The sequence below is a fragment of the Chrysoperla carnea genome, chromosome 1 (assembly GCF_905475395.1).
Source record: "Chrysoperla carnea chromosome 1, inChrCarn1.1, whole genome shotgun sequence".
Taxonomy (NCBI): domain Eukaryota; kingdom Metazoa; phylum Arthropoda; class Insecta; order Neuroptera; family Chrysopidae; genus Chrysoperla; species Chrysoperla carnea.
The window spans coordinates 65,558,111-65,580,377 of record NC_058337.1 but is presented as its reverse complement, the minus strand read 5'-3'; the positions used below and the strand labels follow the sequence as shown (position 1 = coordinate 65,580,377).

At 28.5% G+C, this 22,267-nt stretch overlaps 3 protein-coding genes across 6 annotated transcripts in view; 1 reads left to right on the top strand and 2 right to left on the bottom strand.

The window, feature by feature from the left end:
- LOC123305288 (tensin-1) overlaps positions 1–22,267 on the top strand; it is an 832,583-nt gene that overhangs the window by 313,869 nt on the left and 496,447 nt on the right. The window lies entirely within an intron of this gene.
- LOC123306015 lies at positions 6,723–12,727 on the bottom strand. Its single transcript, XM_044887876.1, has 8 exons — positions 12,601–12,727; positions 11,994–12,226; positions 11,048–11,312; positions 10,444–10,620; positions 9,183–9,380; positions 8,594–8,826; positions 7,755–8,019; positions 6,723–6,981 (listed from the first exon to the last, which is right to left on the bottom strand). Exons 1-8 carry the CDS (start codon positions 12,725–12,727, stop codon positions 6,803–6,805), a joined length of 1,677 nt encoding a protein of 558 aa, XP_044743811.1. The 3' UTR covers positions 6,723–6,802.
- On the bottom strand, positions 13,685–16,620 carry LOC123305289 (phosphoglycerate mutase 1-like). The gene is made up of 4 exons (XM_044886972.1): positions 16,468–16,620; positions 14,965–15,197; positions 14,545–14,812; positions 13,685–13,888 (listed from the first exon to the last, which is right to left on the bottom strand). Exons 1-4 carry the CDS (start codon positions 16,565–16,567, stop codon positions 13,734–13,736), a joined length of 756 nt encoding a protein of 251 aa, XP_044742907.1. The 5' UTR covers positions 16,568–16,620; the 3' UTR covers positions 13,685–13,733.

Sequence of the window (22,267 nt, the reverse complement as noted above, 5' to 3'; positions counted from 1 at the left end):
TATCTTTTTATTATTTGATCTTGAGATAATCAGTTGGTTATTAATAAATTGCCTGTCATTTTTCCAATCTCGGAGGGAACACCCTTGACGGCTCGTATTTTTTGTCAGAGAATTTCATTTTCGTGTTTAAGTTTAATTTTTTAAGCTTATTAATTTGAACAAAAACAATATCTATCAATGATTTGTACGTCACCGAAATGACGCGTTTGAAAAAAGAGAAGGAAAAAACGGCCCCGAAAAAAATAGTCACAGAGGAAAATGAAGTCAGACTAATTCCAATGAATAAATAAAGCTATATAAAAAGTTTGGGGAGAGCATGTATAATTTTTGCCGAAGGACACTCTTACTAATATGATATTTAATAAACAACAAACAATTTACTAATTAACTTCGACGAGGTGTCATTATATTATTCATTGTTGTCAATTTATTCATTCGTCCTGCTAATATTTCTGTGTTAAATTAAATTATATTATTATTATGATTGCAAAAATATATTTAATATAATAAATACGCTGAACTCAACTCAGCTGTAAATACTCTCATCAGTTACAAAAAATATACTGCATGTACCAAAAAAAAAAAAAAAAATTATGCAGTTAGAAGTTATTACGCTATTATGATTTATAAGGTAGTTATTTTTATATAAATATTATCGAAGATAATAAATGAGAACTCTAGGATATTTAGAAATAAATTTCGATTTTTACCCCGATTTCCTAGATCAGTTTTTTGTATTTTATAAATACCTATTTCGACTACCAAGTAGACATCAATATAAATTAGCTAATCGTAATTACTCTTATTGTGTATGTTACTCGTTGCTAACGCAGTCCGCCACCAAATTAGCAACGAGTAACAAACACAATAAGGATAATTACGATTAGCTAATTCATACTGATAATGACTACTTGGTAGTCGAAATACGTATTTATAAAATACAAAAAACTGATCTAAGAAATTGGGGTAAAAATTAAAATTTATTTAGTTATTTTCAACTTATTAGGTACTTATAAAACAGTTCCGTAGCTAAACATATTAAAATGTTCTCTGTAAACATATAATACCCTCGTCAATTAACACCAAGATAAATATAAAAGATAAAATTCTTAAACCTTAAGAATCCTGTACATAGACATAAAAATGATAAATTTATGTGGAAAATATGTGGTATTTCAATAAAAAAAAACGATAAACGAGGTGAGATATCTATTATAACCTTTGAATAATATAACTTGTCAGAACATAATTTCTATCAATAATTTGGTACAACATAATTACAATTTTTTAACACAAATAATAATAAATTTTACAATTTTTATTACAATGGAGGCTGGTTTCATCAAAGTAAGTAATTGTAACTTCCCTGAGACTGCTTCTTTGATGGAAGCAAGTTTCTTTGCTAGAAACGAGGATTTTTATGCAGCAGAGCTTAGAAACGTGAAAACATCCTTGGCAGTGCCCATAATTTTACTTGTAGTAAATGTTTTATCACAAAATTTACATGAAAATGATTCTATCAGTTTTGTCATAAATTTCACAAAAAGGTTTTTCACCAATATGAATTCGTTTATGTTTATTAAAGTGGTTTTCCAAGTAAATGTTTAATCAAAAATTTGTTGCCCTAAAGTTCGGTTGGACAATATGCATTACATCATTAGTTGAAGATATGAAAAATATCTGTTTTCTCGAACTTTTCTTCAAATTTCACTGTCCTGTAACAGATTTAATAATCAAAATTAGAAAACGCAATCTACAATATTCTCGCCCATTCACTTTTTTGAATCAATCTTAGGAATTGAAAACTTTGAATTCAGAATAATATGATTATTTTTGAACTTCAGAACCCTAAGTAGATTAAATTCATATGTGGCGTACAAAAATATATATTGTGAGGTTACCCGTTTGATCGGTTGAGCATCATTCCATTCAAAATAATTCTTTCAGAGTTTCTTGATAAACATTTAGATATTTCTTGGCTACACTTCATTGATATCATCTGATTGAAAATTGGATTCATAAACAAATATATAATCGTTATTGCTTGGCAAATTTTTTAGTATATTCTGTATATTAACAACTAAATATGAAATGAAAAATAATTATAATAAATATCGTTATATCACATCTTGCACCCATAAACAATATTTAATATCCCGCAGATGAATAATAGCAATTTATATCAATTCATTACATTACATGTCAGACATCATGTAAGTATGTATGAATGGATATTATATATGTAAGTATGAATGTCTGTATAAAAATGATCAACGAAAATAACTAATACAAATAACACTCGTTCCATTCGATCTTTATAAATATCGTAGAATAAATAATAACAGAATTATTTACAACGTTTAAGTATACATTTGTGTTATTATTATTATTATTATTTTTATTATTAAACTCAATTAAACTCTATTGTTAATAAACATTTTTATTTACTAAAAACACATTTATTATATTAATCCATTCAATATATTTTATATTGTGTATAGTAACCGACATGCAAATATTTTCAATATAAAATACTAGCCTTGATTCCTTTTAATGATAAAAAAAAACCGGATATACCTTCATAGGGACACTTAGAATGCACATTGGTTTTGTTCGGGGAAATTTGGAATCAACTTTTGCTTTTTCAATCACTAGCAAATTTTTTAGCTAGCGAGAAGACGACAATTAATGAATATACGGTCTGTGAAAAGGAAACTTATTTAGTCGCGTAGATCGAATTTTTTTTAAGATTTAGTAGGGCGTAAAAATTCTAGTTTGGTGGTTACCACTTGACAAATATCCACATTGAAAAAAGGTGTTTACGATCAATCACTGAAGTTAACCAACATTGGGCACAATCACTACTTGGATGTGAGACCGCTTGAAAACATTGTGTACTGTTGCCTTTTTATTATTAGAAATATATTTTTATATTCATTATAGATCTATGTATTAAAATTTAGCCACTTTATGTTTATGTAGGCAAAACTCAAAAAGTAGTCGAGCCAAGAACAAGTCAGTCATAAAATTTTAACAGGTGGTTGCATATATATACAGAAGAGTCTTTGTTTATACATAGTTTAAAAATAACTAAAAAATAGATGAAAGAAATATAAATGTTAAATGTTTTTCTAGACTACTTTTATGTACTCCCCTTAATGTTAATAATTTCAATTTTCAAATTATAAAATTTTAATTATTTATACTAAGTACATATAATTAAAAGTTTTTTTAAAAAAATCACGGTTATGCACTTTACATACAAAGTTTTTGCTTCTGCTCGGCAGTCCCCAAGACTGCCTGTCATTTTTTTTCTATCCATGGTTAGATATTTTAATAACAAATACACAAATAACTTATCCGATCCGACAATAATTGTGAGTCGGCGGACAAATTGCAGAGATATCGCTATCCAAAGCTGAAAAATATTAATTTGTTGCTTTGGTAATTCTAAACAGTACAAAGTTTAAAATAAATTTCAATTTTTGTCACAATTTAGAAACGCAGTCCGTTACCAAATTAGCAACGAGTAACATACACAATAAGAGTAATTACGATTAGCTAATTTATACGGATATGATGACTACTTGGTAGTCGATTTTAATACTAAACAATAGTATTTTATGCATACATTGTTGTGTATATAAAATCTAATTACTAGTTTTATCCTACATTAAAGTCTCTACTGCTTAGAATAAGCATGCAAAAATTTGTTTAACCTAAAGCCAAATATTCCCTGGGAACTTTTGACTTTAGTAGCAAAGATTATGAACACAAATTTTCAGGTTCATCAGACAAAATTTTTACAATAAACAAGAAGAAATTAGTTTCATTATTTATATTGTCGAATTGCAAAGTTTTATGTGTGGTCAACTGTACATGTTAAATAAATGACATCACCCTCACTTTAGAAATTAATCATTTTAAATACACAAAACTGTTTAGTTGCAATAACTGTAAATTTTAGGATGTTGTGTTTATTACTACGTTTTATTAAAATGTTTGTAACACAATGACTAGTCATAACAATAAACCGCACAGTAATTAGTATTTTTTTAATAAAAGAAATATATTTAAAATACACTTCATAAATTTTATTTCCTGGTAGGAAGTAGATTGATTTATGCAAAACAGGCAAATAACAAATTGTTTGGTTTTTGAGTATTTTACACCTTCCTAAAATAACATTCCATGAATAAAACTAATCATATTAAATTAAAGAGCTGTTTTACTTAGTAATGCGAGCAGGTGTGCATATTATAATGAACTAAAGAGTAAACATTACTGTGTCAGTATATACTTTAAAAGTATTAAGTTGTAATAATAGAGTTAGTACCAAAAAATATCTGATATCTGAGTCCCAAGTTTGTAACGCTTAAAAATATTGATACGTTTTGGCTGTCCGTCTTTGAACACGATAACTCAAAAGCGAAAAAAGACATCTAGCTGAAATTATTATAGCGTACTCAGAACGTAAAAAGTGGGATTAAGTTCGTATATGATCAATATGGATCAATTGGGGCTTGGCTCCGTAGGACCCATCTTGTAAACCGTTAGAGATAGAACAAAAGATTAAATATAAAAAAAGTTCTGATACAAAAACTAAACAACTTTTTTTTGAAACATTTCTTCGTAAACGTCACTGTTTATCCGTGACGGCACAAATTAGGTTAGAACAAAGTATACAAGTTTTGTATGTAGATATGTATGAGTTTGTTTATTACGATTTTCACTAAGGAAGTGAGAAGTTACTCTTATTCTTTTCTGTGTAAGAGTGGCTATCTTTATTTACTTATATGACATAAAAGAACAAACGATTACGTAATCAACACTGTCAATACATGGTATTTGAACAATTAATTCAGAACATTGCTTGTTTTCAATTAATTTTCTTTATTAGCGTTTTTCTCAAAATATACTTTGCGAACTTATCCCCCTTTTCCATCTAGCTCCTGGATTGTTCATTATAAACTTTTACTTATTTGCTTGTTTGTTTTATCTTTTACTAAACTTGATATCCTTTCTCTGTATGTATCTATTTGTTTAATGTGTAAACGACACAACTCTCGTAAATCATATTATAAATAACAAAGATATTTTGTTGTTCTACATATTTATACCAACATAAATTATATTTGGATAAGTAAAGCGGAAAGAAGGACACAAAGTCAAAAACGAGATGAATTGTAGATATAATAACATTAAATGCAAACAAACATTCAAGTCTCTTGGACTTTTTACACATAGTCTAGGCTTATAGGATTCAAATACCGGTATAAATGGATAACAGTATATTTTAAGGACTAAATGTGAAACCGACGTCCGAACATAAAATCTAACACTTTTCGATACAAAAATACTATTCCGTAATGCCGGTGACATAAAAAGACTCGTCATTACAGATTTGTAAATTTTCTATATAAATATATAATTTATTAAGCCGAAAAAATGTTAGTTAAAAAAAAAATTAATGGTTCACCGTCATCGCTGATTTTGGTCATCTTACGTGGAATTGATAAGAAATGTTATGCTTTTTGAGAAGCAAAGCTTACCAAATTTTTTCGTAAAAAGTCCGATTAGCTCCTTTAAAGAGTTTAATTGACGGTAAAATTACAATTGTTGTTTGAAAGAATACCAACAACCGACGAGTATCACCCAGATTAGAAACTGCATCATCCCATTTTTGTACCGATACCGATACGAATTTACAATATCGGGGACCTAAATGAGACACTCTTTAGGGACTACCTTCGTTCAAGCTTACCGTTTTCAATATAAATGGAATTTGGATAAGTTTAAAACTAAATTATAAAACCTGTGAGTTAAAAAATTTTAATTAAAAAAATCTAAGAAACTTTATTTTTTATTGAGAATGCCTGGACTATAATTTTAATAAAATAATGTTGCAAACGTTTTGTTTGAAAATATTTTATACTTCCTTATAAAAAGGATATATAATTTTTAAGAAAACGGATATAAATTATTTAATCTTTTAGGTTCAAAGCAATTTTATTATTAAATTAGTAAAATATTTTATTAATTTACGAAAATTCTTGGTTATATAATATTTTGAAACATAAACTAAGAGCTATTCTTTGCAAGTTATTAGAAACCAATTATATAAATAATTGGCCTCGGTTCGAATTCTGAATTTTGGAGGAGAAACGTTTCTAAATATGGTTATGTGCGTTTGTTTACTCATACACTATCGATAAAACGAGTTTTTTATATTTAAATTTTATGGAATAAAATTATTTCTGCGTTAAAGTTACGTCTTTTAAATTGAAAATCTCTTTTTTGAAAAACAAAATTTTATATGTAATCACTATGGCGAAACCGTGCAATAGCAATACTAGTCGATATTTTCCTCTTTGAAGAAATTAGGAGTTTTAAACGTTCATATTTTACGTATTTCAAAAGATAATAAACAACTTCACTTTTCCATTCTTGAAGTGATCGAAATATTCAGAAATTCTTCATCTGGAATGATAAAAAAAAAGTCAACATTCCAATTTGTTTAATTTATTAAAGTAACAGCTGAGATACCGGCGCCTTGCTTAGTCAAGACCACGACGCCATTTTTAATCAATCAAGTAGTTATTTTATTGCAGCGTGAAAAATACTGATAAAATACATTATTTTTTTATGATATCAAGTAAACTACATTAAAAATAGAATTTTCGCTAATATATCGCTAATAGATAACTTGAGTACCTACGTAATTCAAGTTACAACAATTTTTATTTAATACGGTTACAAACAAATTACAGGTTTTTATATAAACGTTAAACATTTATTTTAACTATTCTTCCTTTTTCTTTTTCTTAGATTCCGCTGCTACTCTAGCCATCGCTTGTTTGACAGTTTCTTCATCTTCAATAAATTTAAACGAGATAATGGGTTGCAGGTGTTTATCGAATTCATAAACAAATGGAAGGGCAGTTGGTAAATTCAAGTCCATTATTTGCTCTGGATCCAATTCTTAAGTCCAAAATTAACAAATCTTTAAAATCTCAAAATTTTCTGATTTCATATTTTTATACCATGTATATATGAAATATACATAGTATTATAAGTTTAGTCCCAAGTTTGTAACGCTTAAAAATAATGATGCTAGGAAAAAAATTTTGTCATAGGTGTTCATAGAATCACCTAATTAGTCCATTTCCGGTTGTCCGTCCGTCCGTCCGTCCGTCTGTGGTCACGATAACTCAAAAACGAAAAAAGATATCGAGCTGAAATTTTTACAGCGTACTCAGGACGTAAAAAGTGAGGTCAAGCTCGTAAATGAGCATCATAGGTCAATTGGATCTTGGGTCCGTAGGACCCATCTTATAAACCGTTAGAGATAGAACAAAAGTTTAAATGTAAAAAATGTTCCTTATCAAAAATTAAACAACTTTTGTTTGAAACATTTTTTCGTAAACATCACTGTTTACCCGTGAGGGCGCCAATTAGGCGGAAATTTTATAATATGTGTACAAACTATACACTAAATGTCGGTCGGTAATGCAGAACACTATAAAGTCATTTACATATGTACTATACTTGATTATCAGTTATGTATGTGTCACATGTTTGTATGTGTAATAATAAAGAAATCAACACTGACTATGCATGGTATTTCAACAATTAACTCAGTCAATTGTTTGTTTTCACTTGTTTAAATTTGAATTCGATACCTCAAAACAGCTTAAGCTATCGAGTTGCAAGAAAGGTGATGCTGAATAGGAGCAGAATATATACATACTTACTGTCTAAATATTTCACAAGAGCTCTAAGACTGTTTTGATGTGCAACAACCAAAATTGTATGACCTTTCCTTAATTTAGGAATAATATAACTCCTCCAGTAGGGAATTGTTCGATGAGAGGTGTCCTTCAAGCTTTCGGAATCTGGAAATTCATCAGTTGATGGTCCATCTTTGTATCTCGGATCGTCTCGAATTTTTTTATAATATGGGTGGTCGGGTTCCATTGGTGGTGGTGCTATATCATAGCTTCGTCTCCATATTTGCACCTGAAATTTATTTTTCCAATTTTAAAGCTATGCTATGCTGGTTTGAAACAACTTCCTTGAACAATTAATAATATGACAATAAAGTTAGTTAATCGCTATGGTACTTAATCGGAAAGATAATTGTAACTGTATTTAACAATTGTGATAAATGTAAAATTACTTTGATAAGGCTGGTTCAAATGAAAAGTAATTTTAAGTCAAATTTGGAATCACTTAATTGAACAACTAGGACTGTATACCGGCAATAACATGGCGAATATTTACTTCCAAGTGTTGTAACGTATTTACTTTATTGATTTTAGCCCATACGCCTAAAGTCATTTTAAACACAAATGGTATAACATCGCCTTTCTAATATAGCCATTAAATACCACAGCGGGCAATATTAATTTTATGAGTTTTACTTTAATTTTTTTAATATTATTTAAAGAATCTGTTGATGAAGTATCAATTATTTTCTTGTTCCAGCTATCGATTAAGGAAGAAGAAAATAATAACGAATTTAGCTATACTACTGTCATGTTTCTTCTTGCGCAGAAGAGCTATAGGCAGTATAACGAAGTGAAATACTTACTTGTTGTTCACCATACTTTTCAGCCGTTTCTTGTTTATTAAGACCCGTCAAACTTCCATAATGTCGTTCATTTAACCTCCACGTGGTAAAAGTAGGAATATTTTCTTGACCAACTTCCTTCAATATGAGTTCAAGAGTTAACTGCGCACGAGTCAGTACTGACGTATAGGCTTCATCGAAGTGTATTCCAAGACTATGTAATTTTTGGCCAGCACCGATAGCTTCGCGACGACCTATAATAGAATATAACTGATAATAAGTTGATTGCATGTTGTTTAAATATTCGGAAAGGTAAAAAATATATCATTGTGGATAATTTCAATAATTGCTTATTCGGCAGTCAAGAGTCAAGAAGGAGCTAGGTAATTTGTAAAAGTTGGGTCAATTGTTAGTAATGGCTTATAAACTAAATTTAATCTAAGCCGATACAAATCAATAGTAACGGCAAGCAGATTCAAAAACGTATTCAATGACCTTTTTCCTACTATATATATTCTTTTCAAAATTATGTCGATTGAAATTTTTTTCAACGAATCATTATATTTTCATTCTGTATCTGAAAAAGATCTGAAAACAATTGGTTCCATACCTCTGTCAGACAAAGGTACATCATACCATCCAGTAAATAAATTTTTATCATTCCATTCACCAGCACCGTGTCTCACAAAAATAACTTTACTTCCACCTTCTTTAACGTTACGTGAGTGAAAAGCACATCGTTTTGACAGATTGACACAATAATTTGCATGTAATTTAATAACTTTCTTTAGTAACGTCGCCGTTTTGACTATTTTTAGTCAAAAATATGTTCAAATTAAACAAAAATCTATTAAACAAAGCATAAATATTTAAATTGTCATGTAAAATGTTACATACCTACTAATAATTTGTGTATCAATCTGTCGAATTAGTTTTTTTAATTATTGTTTTGAAAATAATTTGAAATATGCACCTGTCAAAAAATTTAATAACGAAACTATGGATTTGACCATAATATCAATTATCAAACATACTCAATTACTATTGATAAATGATAAGTAATTTAATGGTCAAAATTGGAACTACTAAAAAAACGGTTCACTTCCTGTTTCAATTAGTACTATTATGTATCTGAATTCTTTGGTACTAATAAAGAAAGATATTTAGAAATGGCAAAGACAAGTCTTGCCATCTGGTAGTCTAAATAGGAACTACTGAAATCGGGCCCACTTCTTGTTTAAATTAGTTCGAACTATTATCACCAGTTGGCGGGTTGTAACTCCCAGTTATCAATCAATTCGTTGTGTGCGTAGTCATGGTAGGGATAATAAAATCGATGCCAGCGCTTTAAGTGAAAAATTTTGGAGATAAAGTGGGCTGTTATGACTAATTTGCAATTATTTACATGTTAATGATATAGAAACTGTCAAATTAAAATGATTGAAAAACACTAATTAATTAAACTTAATGCATTAAAAATTGTGAAAATAAGAAATCAAATTGTACAAATATTATTTTTCAAATGTTAATTATCGTAATTATTTATTTAAATTTGTGAAACAAGAATATTAAATTTTAAATGTAAGTTTTCAATGCAATCCACACAATTATATATGCATCCATTAATTCTATAATTAAAGTAGTGTATCGTTGTCATGGAAACGAAATTCACGCTCGGAGCGAATAATCAATAGTCTATTATTAAAATACAAGCTTTTAGTTTTAATTCGCGACTACAAGAAACTAGAAACAACTCTTATGAAAACTCTTATCTAGGTATATAATAATATTTTTATTATTAATAAAAAATTTATAAAATGGTTTAGCGTATATTTTTTAATCCTTGTGAATTAAGGTTTTTTTTTAGTAACGTTTTAATGTTGACTCGAAATAGCCTCTTGAAGAAAGCCGTTTTTGAACTTCGTATACAACAGCATCTGTGGCAATGAATTTCATTGAAACTACGGGTCGAAAATTCTTATCCAATTCGTAAACAAACGGAATACCATATGGTATTTTCAATCTTTCGATACGTTCCTCGCTAATATCTACAATAAATTACAAAATTATACAAGGTTTATTCTTCCATGATAGTTTAAAATTTAAACTACAAACATTTTACAAATGATTTCTTTAAGTTTTTCTGAATCTGTAAAAAATATACTTTTTTATGATATTAGGTAGCTCAAAATTCGATACATTGATTAGTTATATTGAAATTTATATTCTAGTCCCTAATTCTAGTTTGGGATAGTAAATTAATATTAACAAAAATGTGTAGACATTTAAATAACTTCTACACTTCAAAAGCATTTAAAAAAAATCAAAATTTGATCAAGATTAAGAAATTTATTTTTTTGGAAAGGCTTTTTAAGTTATGACGACCGATAATAAATGTAAAGTAACGAAACCGCATCTGTTACTAGTTTATTTCTGTCCATACTTATCTGGACCTTCTCTTAATATTGTACTCACGATCCAAATACTTGATAAATCCACGAAAGCATTGTGCCGAACTGACAATCAGTATCCTTTTGCCTTGTTTCAATTTTGGAACTATGTCATTTTCCCAATATGGAATAGATCGTTCCATTAACATTTTTAGAGATTCAAATTTTGGAAATTCATCCTTGGGTGGCCCATTTGCAAATATTGGATTATTTATAATTTCTTCATAATGTGGATGATCTGGTGTCATTGGTGGTGGCGCAACATCGTAGCTTTGTTTCCATAATTGTACCTAGTTTGATTATTTATTTATCATGTAGTCAAACAGTCCAAATGCGTAAACAGGGGGAGGGACATTATTAATGTTCTTGCTCTGTCTATCATATAATTTTATAGTTTCATTGGGGTCTACCATTAACGCATTAAGTTTATAAAAGATATTTTTTGTATATCAAGCTATGAAGAATATCTGATCATATTCCCACCTGATCGAGTGGTTAACGCTTGAAGCGAAGGCAAAAGATCTAGCACTCTCTATAAATATGATTTTATCTAATTTTTGTTGTTGATATTTATTTGTTTATAACGTAAAATTAAAATTAACACCACTTTGCAGTAATGTTTCACTTAATAACTTAATTTATATGGAGTAATTTAATTTTATTTATTTAGAGATGAAAAGGAACATTTTTATGCTATTAGGTATATATTATTTAATAGTAGCCTATCCAGCTAGATCACTGCACAATGGACATTACCGGAAAGGTAATTTTGAGTGCAACCAATTTAACTTTTAAAACTGGGATATTTTGTTCTTCCAATTATTGATTACAACAGCAATGTTCCAACAAAGCTTATTCTCATTAAGAATGAATCTATGAACGAGAAATTTCAAAATCATTCAATTTTTAAAACTCATTCAATTTCTTGAAGTCAAGTATTTTTGATATTTGTAAGAACTTGATATAGTTACTTGTTTTTCGCCATATTGCGCATAAAGTTCTAGTTTATTTTTACGAGTCAAATCACCGTAATGTAAATCATTTAATCGCCATGTTTTATATTTAGGAATGTGTTTTTGTCCTAGTTCTTTAAGAATAATATCAGCACCTTCATTTACACGAGTCAAAACGGATGTATGAACTTCATCAAATTGATAACCCTCTTTGCGCAACAGTGCTCCACTTGATGCGGCTTCAAGCCTACCTGATAATCATTAACTTTAATCTTAGAAGTTTTACGAATTCTAGTGATAAGCACCAAGACCAAACCATGGCTATTTTGACTGTATTTTTTTACACACTTAGGCTTGAACTTTGCTCTATGTCTTACAAATTGGTCTTGGTCCTGTACTTGTAATTAACTGCTTCTGATCAGCCTTCTGATTTGGTGTTGAACTTAGATCTTACTCTTACACATTTGCAAGACCAAACAATATTTTCTAGACCAAGACCAATGAGTAAGACAAAGATACTAATCCGATTACACTAAATTCGATAAACAAAGATAGTCAAATACAGTCTTGGTTTTGGTCTTGGTCTCGCTCATCACTAACGAAATCGTATTGCCACCTCAGATACCTTGTTCAACTAAAGGGCAATCAAACCATCCAGGAAATTTTTTTTCAACTGTGCTTAAGCATCGTCCACTTCGTGAAAAAACCACTATATACTTCGTATACCCACATGACTCTTTTGTGGGGTCCATTATTTGTATATTTTTTCACTCTTGTCAAATTTTACTTGTATTATTTTTTTCCATTTAGTTTGTTTTTTGTATCGTTTTAAAGTTTATTAATTCCATTGGAAAAAATTATTGGATAGCATTATGTTAATTTTATCTCTGAGTATTTAGCAGATGACAAGTGGTATTTTTTAATCCTAAGGGTAACTATGAATGGATACTGTTGTTGGGAAAGCCTGGTTCTCATGATATGCGACTAGATTTGAAATTTGTTACACTTTGTTGCACGAGAATCCTAATTTGAAGTTAATTGGCTTTTGACAAAAAAATATTTAGATGTTATTCCCATTTTTGTAAAAAAAATGATAGGTAAAAAATGATATTTTCTTAGACGTTTATTAATCAATTTTAAGACTGACGCATGCAAGTTTTGGTTGCCCCTCAAAAGAAATCGTCCCAATTTACCAAAATTTATGATCCCTTCCTATTTTCAGGTGAAAGGTGAACTAATTTGTTTTCAAAAGTTTCGTTTAATTTACAACCAATGTTTTTAATTACTTTTCCAGCAAATTATTTAGAAAAAAGCTTCCTGTGTTTTTCTTCGTTTAAGTTTGAATTGGTATGTATACAGCTATAGCTTTAAGTTTCAACCTCATATAAAAATATTAAGGGGGTGAAAGGATGTGAAGTAGATTTTTTAATCCACTGTAATTGAAATTTTTATTTTTACTTTTTTACAGAAAAAAAAGTCGAACTGAGAACCTCCTCCTTTTTGAAAATCAAATTTTTTTTTAACTTTTTATAAAAAGCGCCTTATAACTTGATCATTGGGGAAAGCACATCGCCACTAACAGTTTTAAAAGAAATTTTCTCAAAAAATGTTTATTCAATTTAATTGTTAATATTTTAACTAGGTAAGTTATTTCAAAATTAGTTATATAATTTTGAGGATGGTTGGTTAAATTGCATAAAATCAAATCATTTCTTTAAAAAAAACTTTATTACAAATATTTAAAAAAAAAAATTGGCTCTACGAAACTTTTAGACTATCAAGAGCTTTTTTCACAGTTTCAGCATCAGCCAAATATTCTCTTTTTTTTACAATTTCAAATTGAGAATCAAATTCGTAGATCAATGGTATTGCTGTTGGAATGTTTACAAGGCTAATTTCGTCATCCGTTAATTCTGAAAACAAAAAAAATTTGTGAATTACTAGTTAGCAGAAACTACAGTAACAAGAAGTTAGTTTTTACTTTCATAATTATACAGAATCACAGATTAGCATTACAGCTGGAATAAAATAATTGTCTTGTATTTACCTAAATATTATACAAAGGCAGAAATTATTAAACTAAAAGAATGAAGTGCACAGAGTTTTAACTAAACTAGTTTGTACAAGTACTATATCTTTCGCTTTGGAGCTTACATGTATGCACACTGGAATCCGTGTGCGCGGCGAGTCAAACTGTATCTATGTGTGGACTTTGAATGACGCTGGGATATACAGAATCTAGAAGTGGAATTATTTCGCCTCTTATAATCTGCCTCTGTACTTTTTACGCTCAAAAATAATTTAAACTTCAATAATTTTTATTCAAAGATTCAAGTGAAGAATAGATTTTCTTTATAATTATATTTTCTTTGTGCAGAGATTTTTTTTCAGTATTTCGTTTCCCAGTAACAAAGTCTGATTGTACTCTACTTCGTACGAAATTGTTTGGCTTAATTCGAATTTGAACTATGAAACATATGTTTATTGACGAATAAATAATTTTTGTTTAAATTAGTCGCTGAATTTTCATTTATTAATTAATGATATAGTCAACTTAATTAATACTTGCTTTCTAAATGCTTAACCAATGCCCGTATCACAGTCCCATGACACACCACCAATATTGTTTTGCCTTGTTTTAATTTGGGAACAATATTATCATTCCAATAAGGTAATATTCTTTCAACCGTTGTTTTCAAACTCTCCGCATTTGGTATAACATCTAGCGATATACCATATTCCTGAAACTTTGGATTATTTCGGATTTGGTCATAACATGGATGATCTGGTTCCATTGGTGGTGGAACTACATCATAACTACGACGCCATAATTGAACCTTAAAAAACAGATCTCATAGCTGTAAAATCGAATGCTTTAAATATAATTGTAGTACCTAATAATTTTGTCCAATATAAAAAAAATAAAGAATCATGATCGGAGTAAATTAATAATATAATCAAAAACATTTTCATATTAAATGATACTAACTTGTTCCCTACCATATTTTTCTATTGTTTGTTTTTTATTCAACCCAGTTAATGCACCATAATGCCGCTCATTTAATCTCCAATGCCTATATATTGGAATAGTACTTTGTCCTATATAGTCTAATATAATTTGGAGTGATTGCTCAGCGCGTGACAAAAATGATGTATAGCATTCATCGATTTTCACACCAGCCTTTTTTAATAGTTTTCCTGCTTCAATTGATTGCAATTTACCTTAAAAAATTTATAATTTAAATACTAATCACTGCATTCTTAATTCTTTAGCCAAAAGGCTAAAGAATTAAGAAACATCGTATTATACCGCTGTCGACAAATGAAACGTGCAGTTAAAAAAAAAACAAAAAAAAAAGGAAGAAACTAAGACTTAAACTTAACAAGAAACTTAACACTGATAAGAGTTATAAAAAGAGAGAAAAAAATCTTCTTGTTTTTCCATTTAATGCTTGAATAAATAGTATATTACACACCTAAGGAGTAAAAGTAAAGAATGTCTCAGATCTCATGTTTGTCACTGAACATTAACATGAGATCTGAGACATTCTTTACTTGCTCCCGTGGTTTGTATACTATTTTTCTCCCGGAGGCGAGAAGCAGCAACTTTGTTTTGCACAGTAGGTAAACAGAAAGTTGACACTTTCTGCTTGGAGGTGAGAAAAATAAATTTTCGACATGATGCAGGCTAACTATAAATTGGCAAGGAACGAAAGTCGTCAAAACAATAAATTTTATCAATTATACAAGGAATCGTAAAAATGATACTACCATAGAAAAATTTCGGCTACAAACTCAAACGGTTAATTTTCGGTTAAGTTTGAGATTTTATATTTTTATGGGACTGCATAGCAAAGGCTATGTTCGGCTTTGTGATTAATATATAAAATTTTTCCTAAACGAACATAACTTTAAAAAAATGTAAAACTCAAACGGTCATACAGAATATCATTGTATATTGATTTATTAGACGCAATTTTTAGAGACCGACTATGAATAGAAAATACAGTTATATATAGCTAATATTAAAATTAAGCGTGTAATCTACTGTAAACTTCGGAAAATCATAACATAAACAATACTTCGACTAAGCATGACCTCAATCTGGCCTTTGGCGTAAGTTGATCTTAGTCCGTGGCCGTTTCGATAGTATATTTATACCAGGGAGGTTCAGGTTGGAGGACGGTTTTTGTTAAGTTTACTTTACCATTTTAAGAATATGCCATGAGTTATCAGGTTAGTGGCTCAACATCTTGAAATAGTACTCTCTTAAAATCATTCTCGAATAATGCACCAACAATTATTAAAATTATATATTTTCATCACAAAGTACACAATTGTTTTATTTTACATACTATGCCGGCTACAGCATTCAAAACCTGATAACTAGGACAAATAATTAATTGATACTTGTAAAAGTATATTTTCATGTTCAACTTTACTAGCAGTGTTAAGCATTATATTTAGTTTCTAAAAAAAACTGCATACGTACCCTTTTCTGTTAACGGGGAATCAACCCAACCACAAAATAAATTATTCTTAAGAAACTCTGATTCACCATGTCGAGACAGTAATAAACGTTTGATTGCCATTGTGACATTTAGTAATACAAAAACTTTTCAAATGTGTTAACTGTAAATACATATATTTTATTTTTAGACATACATTTTTGAATTTTTTCCAAATGATAAATATTTTAATTTGTTGTTAGAGATAATGTATTTATAATATTTTGATAAGGTTTTGTATTGTTAATAATTATAATAATTAGATAAAATTATTTAATTATGTACTTATTAATAAATTCAAATGACATTTTTAATATAAACAAACCTAGTTTGGCGTTCACTTCTAATACACGTTTACCATGGAAACGATTCTGAAAAATGATTGAAATAATTTTAGGCCAAGAGCTCGTCATCAAAGTGATTGTAGAAAATGAAAATCCGCCACTCTAACTCAACTTGGCGGTAATGCTGTTTTTTTTAATAGTTTTTTAAGATATTTTTAATGGAGCTCATTAATCGCTATTTATCTTTCTCATTGGAAAGGCCGCAAATAATATATTTGTGTAGGAAATAAAAATTTAGAACTGAAATTCTACTTTTCGACCTGCTCAGATGACTGAAGGAGTACGTAAATCTAATGAATACATATTTGCCGATCTGGATTCAAATCCAACTGTGTTTTTTTTTACCTTGTTTACTTATAATATATGGACTAAAAAAACACTCTTTGCGAAAAAAAAAAAAAAAAAACAAAAAACGATCGGGCTGGTTAAAATATTAATCATCTATCTCTTCTAGTCATCTGAGAGGGCCGCTAATAGCTTTCAATTCTAAATTTTTTATTATCTGTACAAATATAATATTTGCAGCCTGACGAGAAAGATAAACTGATCGCTTCGTTATTAGAGTGCCAATTTCGGTCACTTGCTCTTGATCCATTAGGTGTACGTTCGAGCGACACAATAGGAATTGTAAGTTCATGAAATGTTATGATAATGGTAATATTTAAATATTTAAAATAATTTTCAATTAATATCACTTTGAATTAAGTTTATTTAGTTCCACCAAAAATCATTGATATATAACATATAGATATAGGAGCTATATGGCGTAAAATAAAATTTATGGAGTAATACAGTGCCTCGGTGTGAGTGGCTGGGAACTAAATAAAACAAATTCAACCCACAGATAATAATTTATTTTAAATTAAAAACTATAATCTGTGATTCAATGCATATGTTATATGTTCTAGTCAGTCATTTGGTGGAGCTAGTATATATCTCAAATATATCAATAATTCAGATCAGTTGCAATACATGGGATCCTCTATCTATATGTTATATACACAATGTTCGATTTACATCTAGGCATATAACTAGCTATCACCAGTATGACAGAATAGATGCGTTAAGCAATGCATCTAAGTAAGAGGTATTATATACATGTGTTGAAGCTTCGATATGCGTTGAGATAGTTGTAAGACGCTTGGAGAGTGAGAGTTTCTTAGTTGAATAGATGAACTACAACAGATAAGCCACGATACAAGTGACTTTTGCAATTTCATATAACACCTATAATACCTCTTACTAAGATGCATTGCTTAACACATGTACTCTGTCATACTTGTGATATTAATATGCCTAGATGTAAATCGAACATTCTGTATATCTATGCCAAAAATATACACTACTCTGTCAGTATAAGATTAAGGTTGCCGTAATAACGTTATCTGTTTAACTGTGAAAAAGAAAAACATATAATTTAATACAGGATAAATTAATCATACTTACCGTATTAAAAATCATTCACTTGCAAAATTGAAGTAAATTTTTTCTTTTACATTGCTATAATGTTCAATTTCTTCCCTTATTGCTAACGATTTGAATTTCCCTTTGGCTTGAGGAGTCATTTGACTATCAACTGTAGCTCGTTGATAATAAGACCAATTAAAATTAGATAAAATATTCTTACGAAACGATATGATTTTAGAACAAAGAAAATCAAACATTGAAAGAATCTGCAATTTTATTTACTTTGAATAAGGTACGTAGGTCTCAGTTTTTTTTTAAATTAACCGTACAATAGGATATTTAATTATTTTGTTGTACATTCTTAATAAAAATTAAAAATATAATTAATTAACGTAACTGATTTTCTTTCTTGTTAATAAATAAATCATTTAAACTATGAACCAGAGTATAATAAATCATATTTAAATCGTTTATCTTTTGTGGTTCGTTGATGGTTTTACTTACACCCGCATATACATGGTAAATTAATTGTATTTAAAAAAATATTGTGTTGAGAATTAAAAAGTTAATTAATTGTATATACATAACATGTTACATTTAAATATAATTTATTTATTTTTTAATTAATAAAAATTAAAAGAAAATAATTATATATTATATGCCAATAAGGTTATATCCTACAATTTGTGTGAAGTAACTGTTAATGTAAGGTTGGAAAAATTGATAGGGGCTCTAGATCTGTGAAAGTCGAAACAAGGGTGTAGGGTTTCCCAAAACTATCACATTAGGAGAGTAAAGTGATATAGAGAAAATATTCTAAATAGTAATAGCTGCCGTTTTTAGATCAGATGTACCATTAACCAGATAGAGCTTCGTTAATTTTCGTATGTGCATTCGTTCGTAATCGAAAATAATTGAAAATTTTATAAAAAATTAAAATTCCGGATTTATTAGAACTACCTCCTTACCTTTTTACCCTAAAATACCGAATTTAATTATTTTTGCTTTCAGATTATGAATTTTAAAACATTGATCAGGCATTAATGTATCGATTGTGGTAAACTTTCATTTTTCAAACGTTGTTTATCACGAAAATTTCAATTAGTTTAATATTGACCAAAATATTCTCAAAATGTACTATCTCGATAATGGAACTCGGATTCAAAAACTAAACAGAAAATTTCTTGTTTGAATTTTGTCTTTAAGATATTACTCTGTTACTATAGCACGGTATTATTGGGACATCATTTTTATGGTGTAACAAAGGCAATATTTTTTATAAACATAATGTTTATCTTCTATATTGTTTAGTCTAATTCGCAATATGTACCCTCCTTAAAAATGGTATTATTTCTATCATTAAATATTGATACTATTATTTATATTCGGTATTATTAAATCATGTTATATACACCAGAAACTAGCCCATTTTTTAGTTCGAAAATAAATGCAAGGTCTACTTTTTGGGACAATATTGAATTTCAAATGAAATTTACAAAATTCAAAATACTACCAAAATGCGGTTTTTCCCTTGTAACTCTCTCCCAATCAAATCTATTTCTAAATCTTGTAATAGGTTCGCACCTGTTTAAGAGCTATCATATATAGCAATCAAACTTATCACACTCCTCTTTTTGCTTCGGGAGGTTAAAAATCGGAAGAAGTATATCACGTTCTCATAGAAAAGTGTATTAATAAAGATTTTTTGTCGTTTTTTTATTTAATGCTGCTTTTTGTTTTGTTTTTTTGTTTGTTTTGTTTTTTTTGTTTGTTTGTTTTTTATTTTAATTTTAAATAAAACCAGTGATAAATTATACGATTTCACAATTTATATTTTAGTAGAGTGGTGAAATTTAATTAAAATTAAACAAAATGCAGTAAGTAGGTACTAGTTGAAGTAATCAGTTTAATAAAAACTAAGTTAACCAGTAACTACTTTATAGGTATACTAGAAGTTATCTGCTTGCTTCGATGGACGATTCTAAATTCCTTCAAAAAGATTGGAATCCAATCCTTCTTTAAACCTAGAAAACCAAACGATAAAAAAATTGACCTCTGCTCTCGAATTTCTGAATCGACATACAACAAACACTCCGTGCACTTTTGTTTTCAAATATAAATGAAAATAAACAATAAATAAAATTTACAAGTGCAAAAAGTAAAACCTTCTTTTACTTTTTATGTATTTACAAGTTGACTATTCTGCTTTATGATTTAAATCACATTGTATCTAAATTAACGCTCATTAATCAGTATTTTATTATGCCATAAACTTAACTTAAAATGCTGAACAAGTAATATTTGAAAAGATGTACTTTCATGTACTTCAGATCTGTGATCAATGAATACTACCAATCTTTTGAGTTTTCAATAAATATAACGTAACAATCTAATTAGCTTTGATAGCAATACTTCTTGTAAACTTGCACGTGACTAGTCTCAAATTATGCTAAAAAAACATTTTATGCCTAAATTTGAAATCATTATTGATAGTGTTAAAATAATTTTAAAATATAGGTGATGGATAAATATTCGTTTTGTAAGTCTTGTTTAAATCCCTAAGGATAAGTTGAACAAAAAATACAACATTAAAAAAACAAAACAAAAACTTATAAAAATAAACAATACCCGTTTACAATATGTTATTCAAATGTTATTAGTTGGTATTTCTCGTTTTATTTTTATTTTTTATCGTTACAAATTACAGTACAGGAATTTAAAAACAAAATTAAAACACTGTTGTATTTATTCTATTTTAATTATCGCCTGCAGGAATCACATTAATTATGAATTTATATTATACAGGAGTATAATCAGAAAAACTCAGAGTAAAGTACTATGTTTCAATTAGAAAAAGTCAATATTTAAATTCTTAAGTTTAATAGTTATTATTGGATTTTGTGGAGCTTTTTTGTAAAAGCTACGTTTACTCCAGTATGATTACGAAATTTGATGTGTTTAATTAAATTGACTATCCTGATGGTGATTCCATTCAGTAAGATGGTTTTAAAATTTTTAAAAGAACTAAATATTTTTCATACAGTTTCACAAAATAGTCTTAATTCCTATGATAAGGAAATATTATACGTAAAAGGCTTAAAAAGAGTAAATTTCGAAATTGCTTTTAAAATATCTTTTAAATTGATTATAAAAAAAAAGTTAAGCTATTAGAAATAAGATACTTTTTAATATATATAACATAAAATAATTAATTAATAATGTAAAATTTAATGTTAACAAGTAAAAACAAACAATTGACTGATTAAATAATTGATATTCCCATATAATACATACTATTTAATTTGCAAATAAATTTCGCTCTCACGGGTAAACAGTGGTGTTTACGAAAAAATGTTTCAAACAAAAGTTGTTTATTTTTTTATAAAGAATATTTTTTATTCTCAATTTTTTGTTCTATCTTTAACGGTTTATAAGATGCTATTGGATCCTACGGATTCAATACCCAATTGATTTGTTGCTGATTTACGTACTTAGCCTTTTTACGTCCTGAGCACGTTATAAAAATTTCAACTTCATATCTCTTTTCGCTTTTGAGTTATCGTGTCCACAGCGGACATACAGACAGACGGACGGACAGACGAAAGGATGACCAGAAATGGAATTTTAGACCTAAACCAAAATTTTGTTCGTAGCATCAATATTTTTTAGCGTTACAAACTTTGGGCTAAACTTAGTATACCGTTATATACATTACATATATACAGAATTTAAAAATTCATGTAGCTACGATTGTAATCACTAAACATCGTAAAATCGAGAGTTAAATAGTTCTAAAATCTTAAGAATGGGGCATGTATTAATATCAAATAACCGGTGAACCTAAAACTTTCGTTAAGAGTTTTTTTTAATACATCGAGCATTAACTAGCAAGTAATATAATCTCTTGTAATGTAATTCAGTGAGAAATAAATATTTTTCTCGTAATTTTATCTTCCAATTATTTGCCATTAAATATTAGCAACATATACATTATCTGCATTCAATATACTTACACTTCAATGAATTTTATCGT

What these genes read in the sequence shown, in the direction of transcription:
- LOC123306015 (XM_044887876.1), bottom strand. Translation starts at nt 12,727, where the DNA reads ATGGACCCCACAAAAGAGTCATGTGGGTATACGAAGTATATAGTGGTT. An exon ending in ATTTATCAAGTATTTGGATC is followed by an intron (nt 10,621 to 11,047) that starts GTGAGTACAATA and finishes AATTTATTGTAG; the next exon opens with ATATTAGCGAGGAACGTATC. An exon ending in TTTCGAGTCAACATTAAAAC is followed by an intron (nt 9,381 to 10,443) that starts GTTACTAAAAAA and finishes GACTAAAAATAG; the next exon opens with TCAAAACGGCGACGTTACTA.
- LOC123305289 (XM_044886972.1), bottom strand. Translation starts at nt 16,567, where the DNA reads ATGGCAATCAAACGTTTATTACTGTCTCGACATGGTGAATCAGAGTTT. An exon ending in AAAAATATGGTAGGGAACAA is followed by an intron (nt 14,813 to 14,964) that starts GTTAGTATCATT and finishes CTGTTTTTTAAG; the next exon opens with GTTCAATTATGGCGTCGTAG. An exon ending in ATTGGTTAAGCATTTAGAAA is followed by an intron (nt 13,889 to 14,544) that starts GCAAGTATTAAT and finishes TTTTGTTTTCAG; the next exon opens with AATTAACGGATGACGAAATT.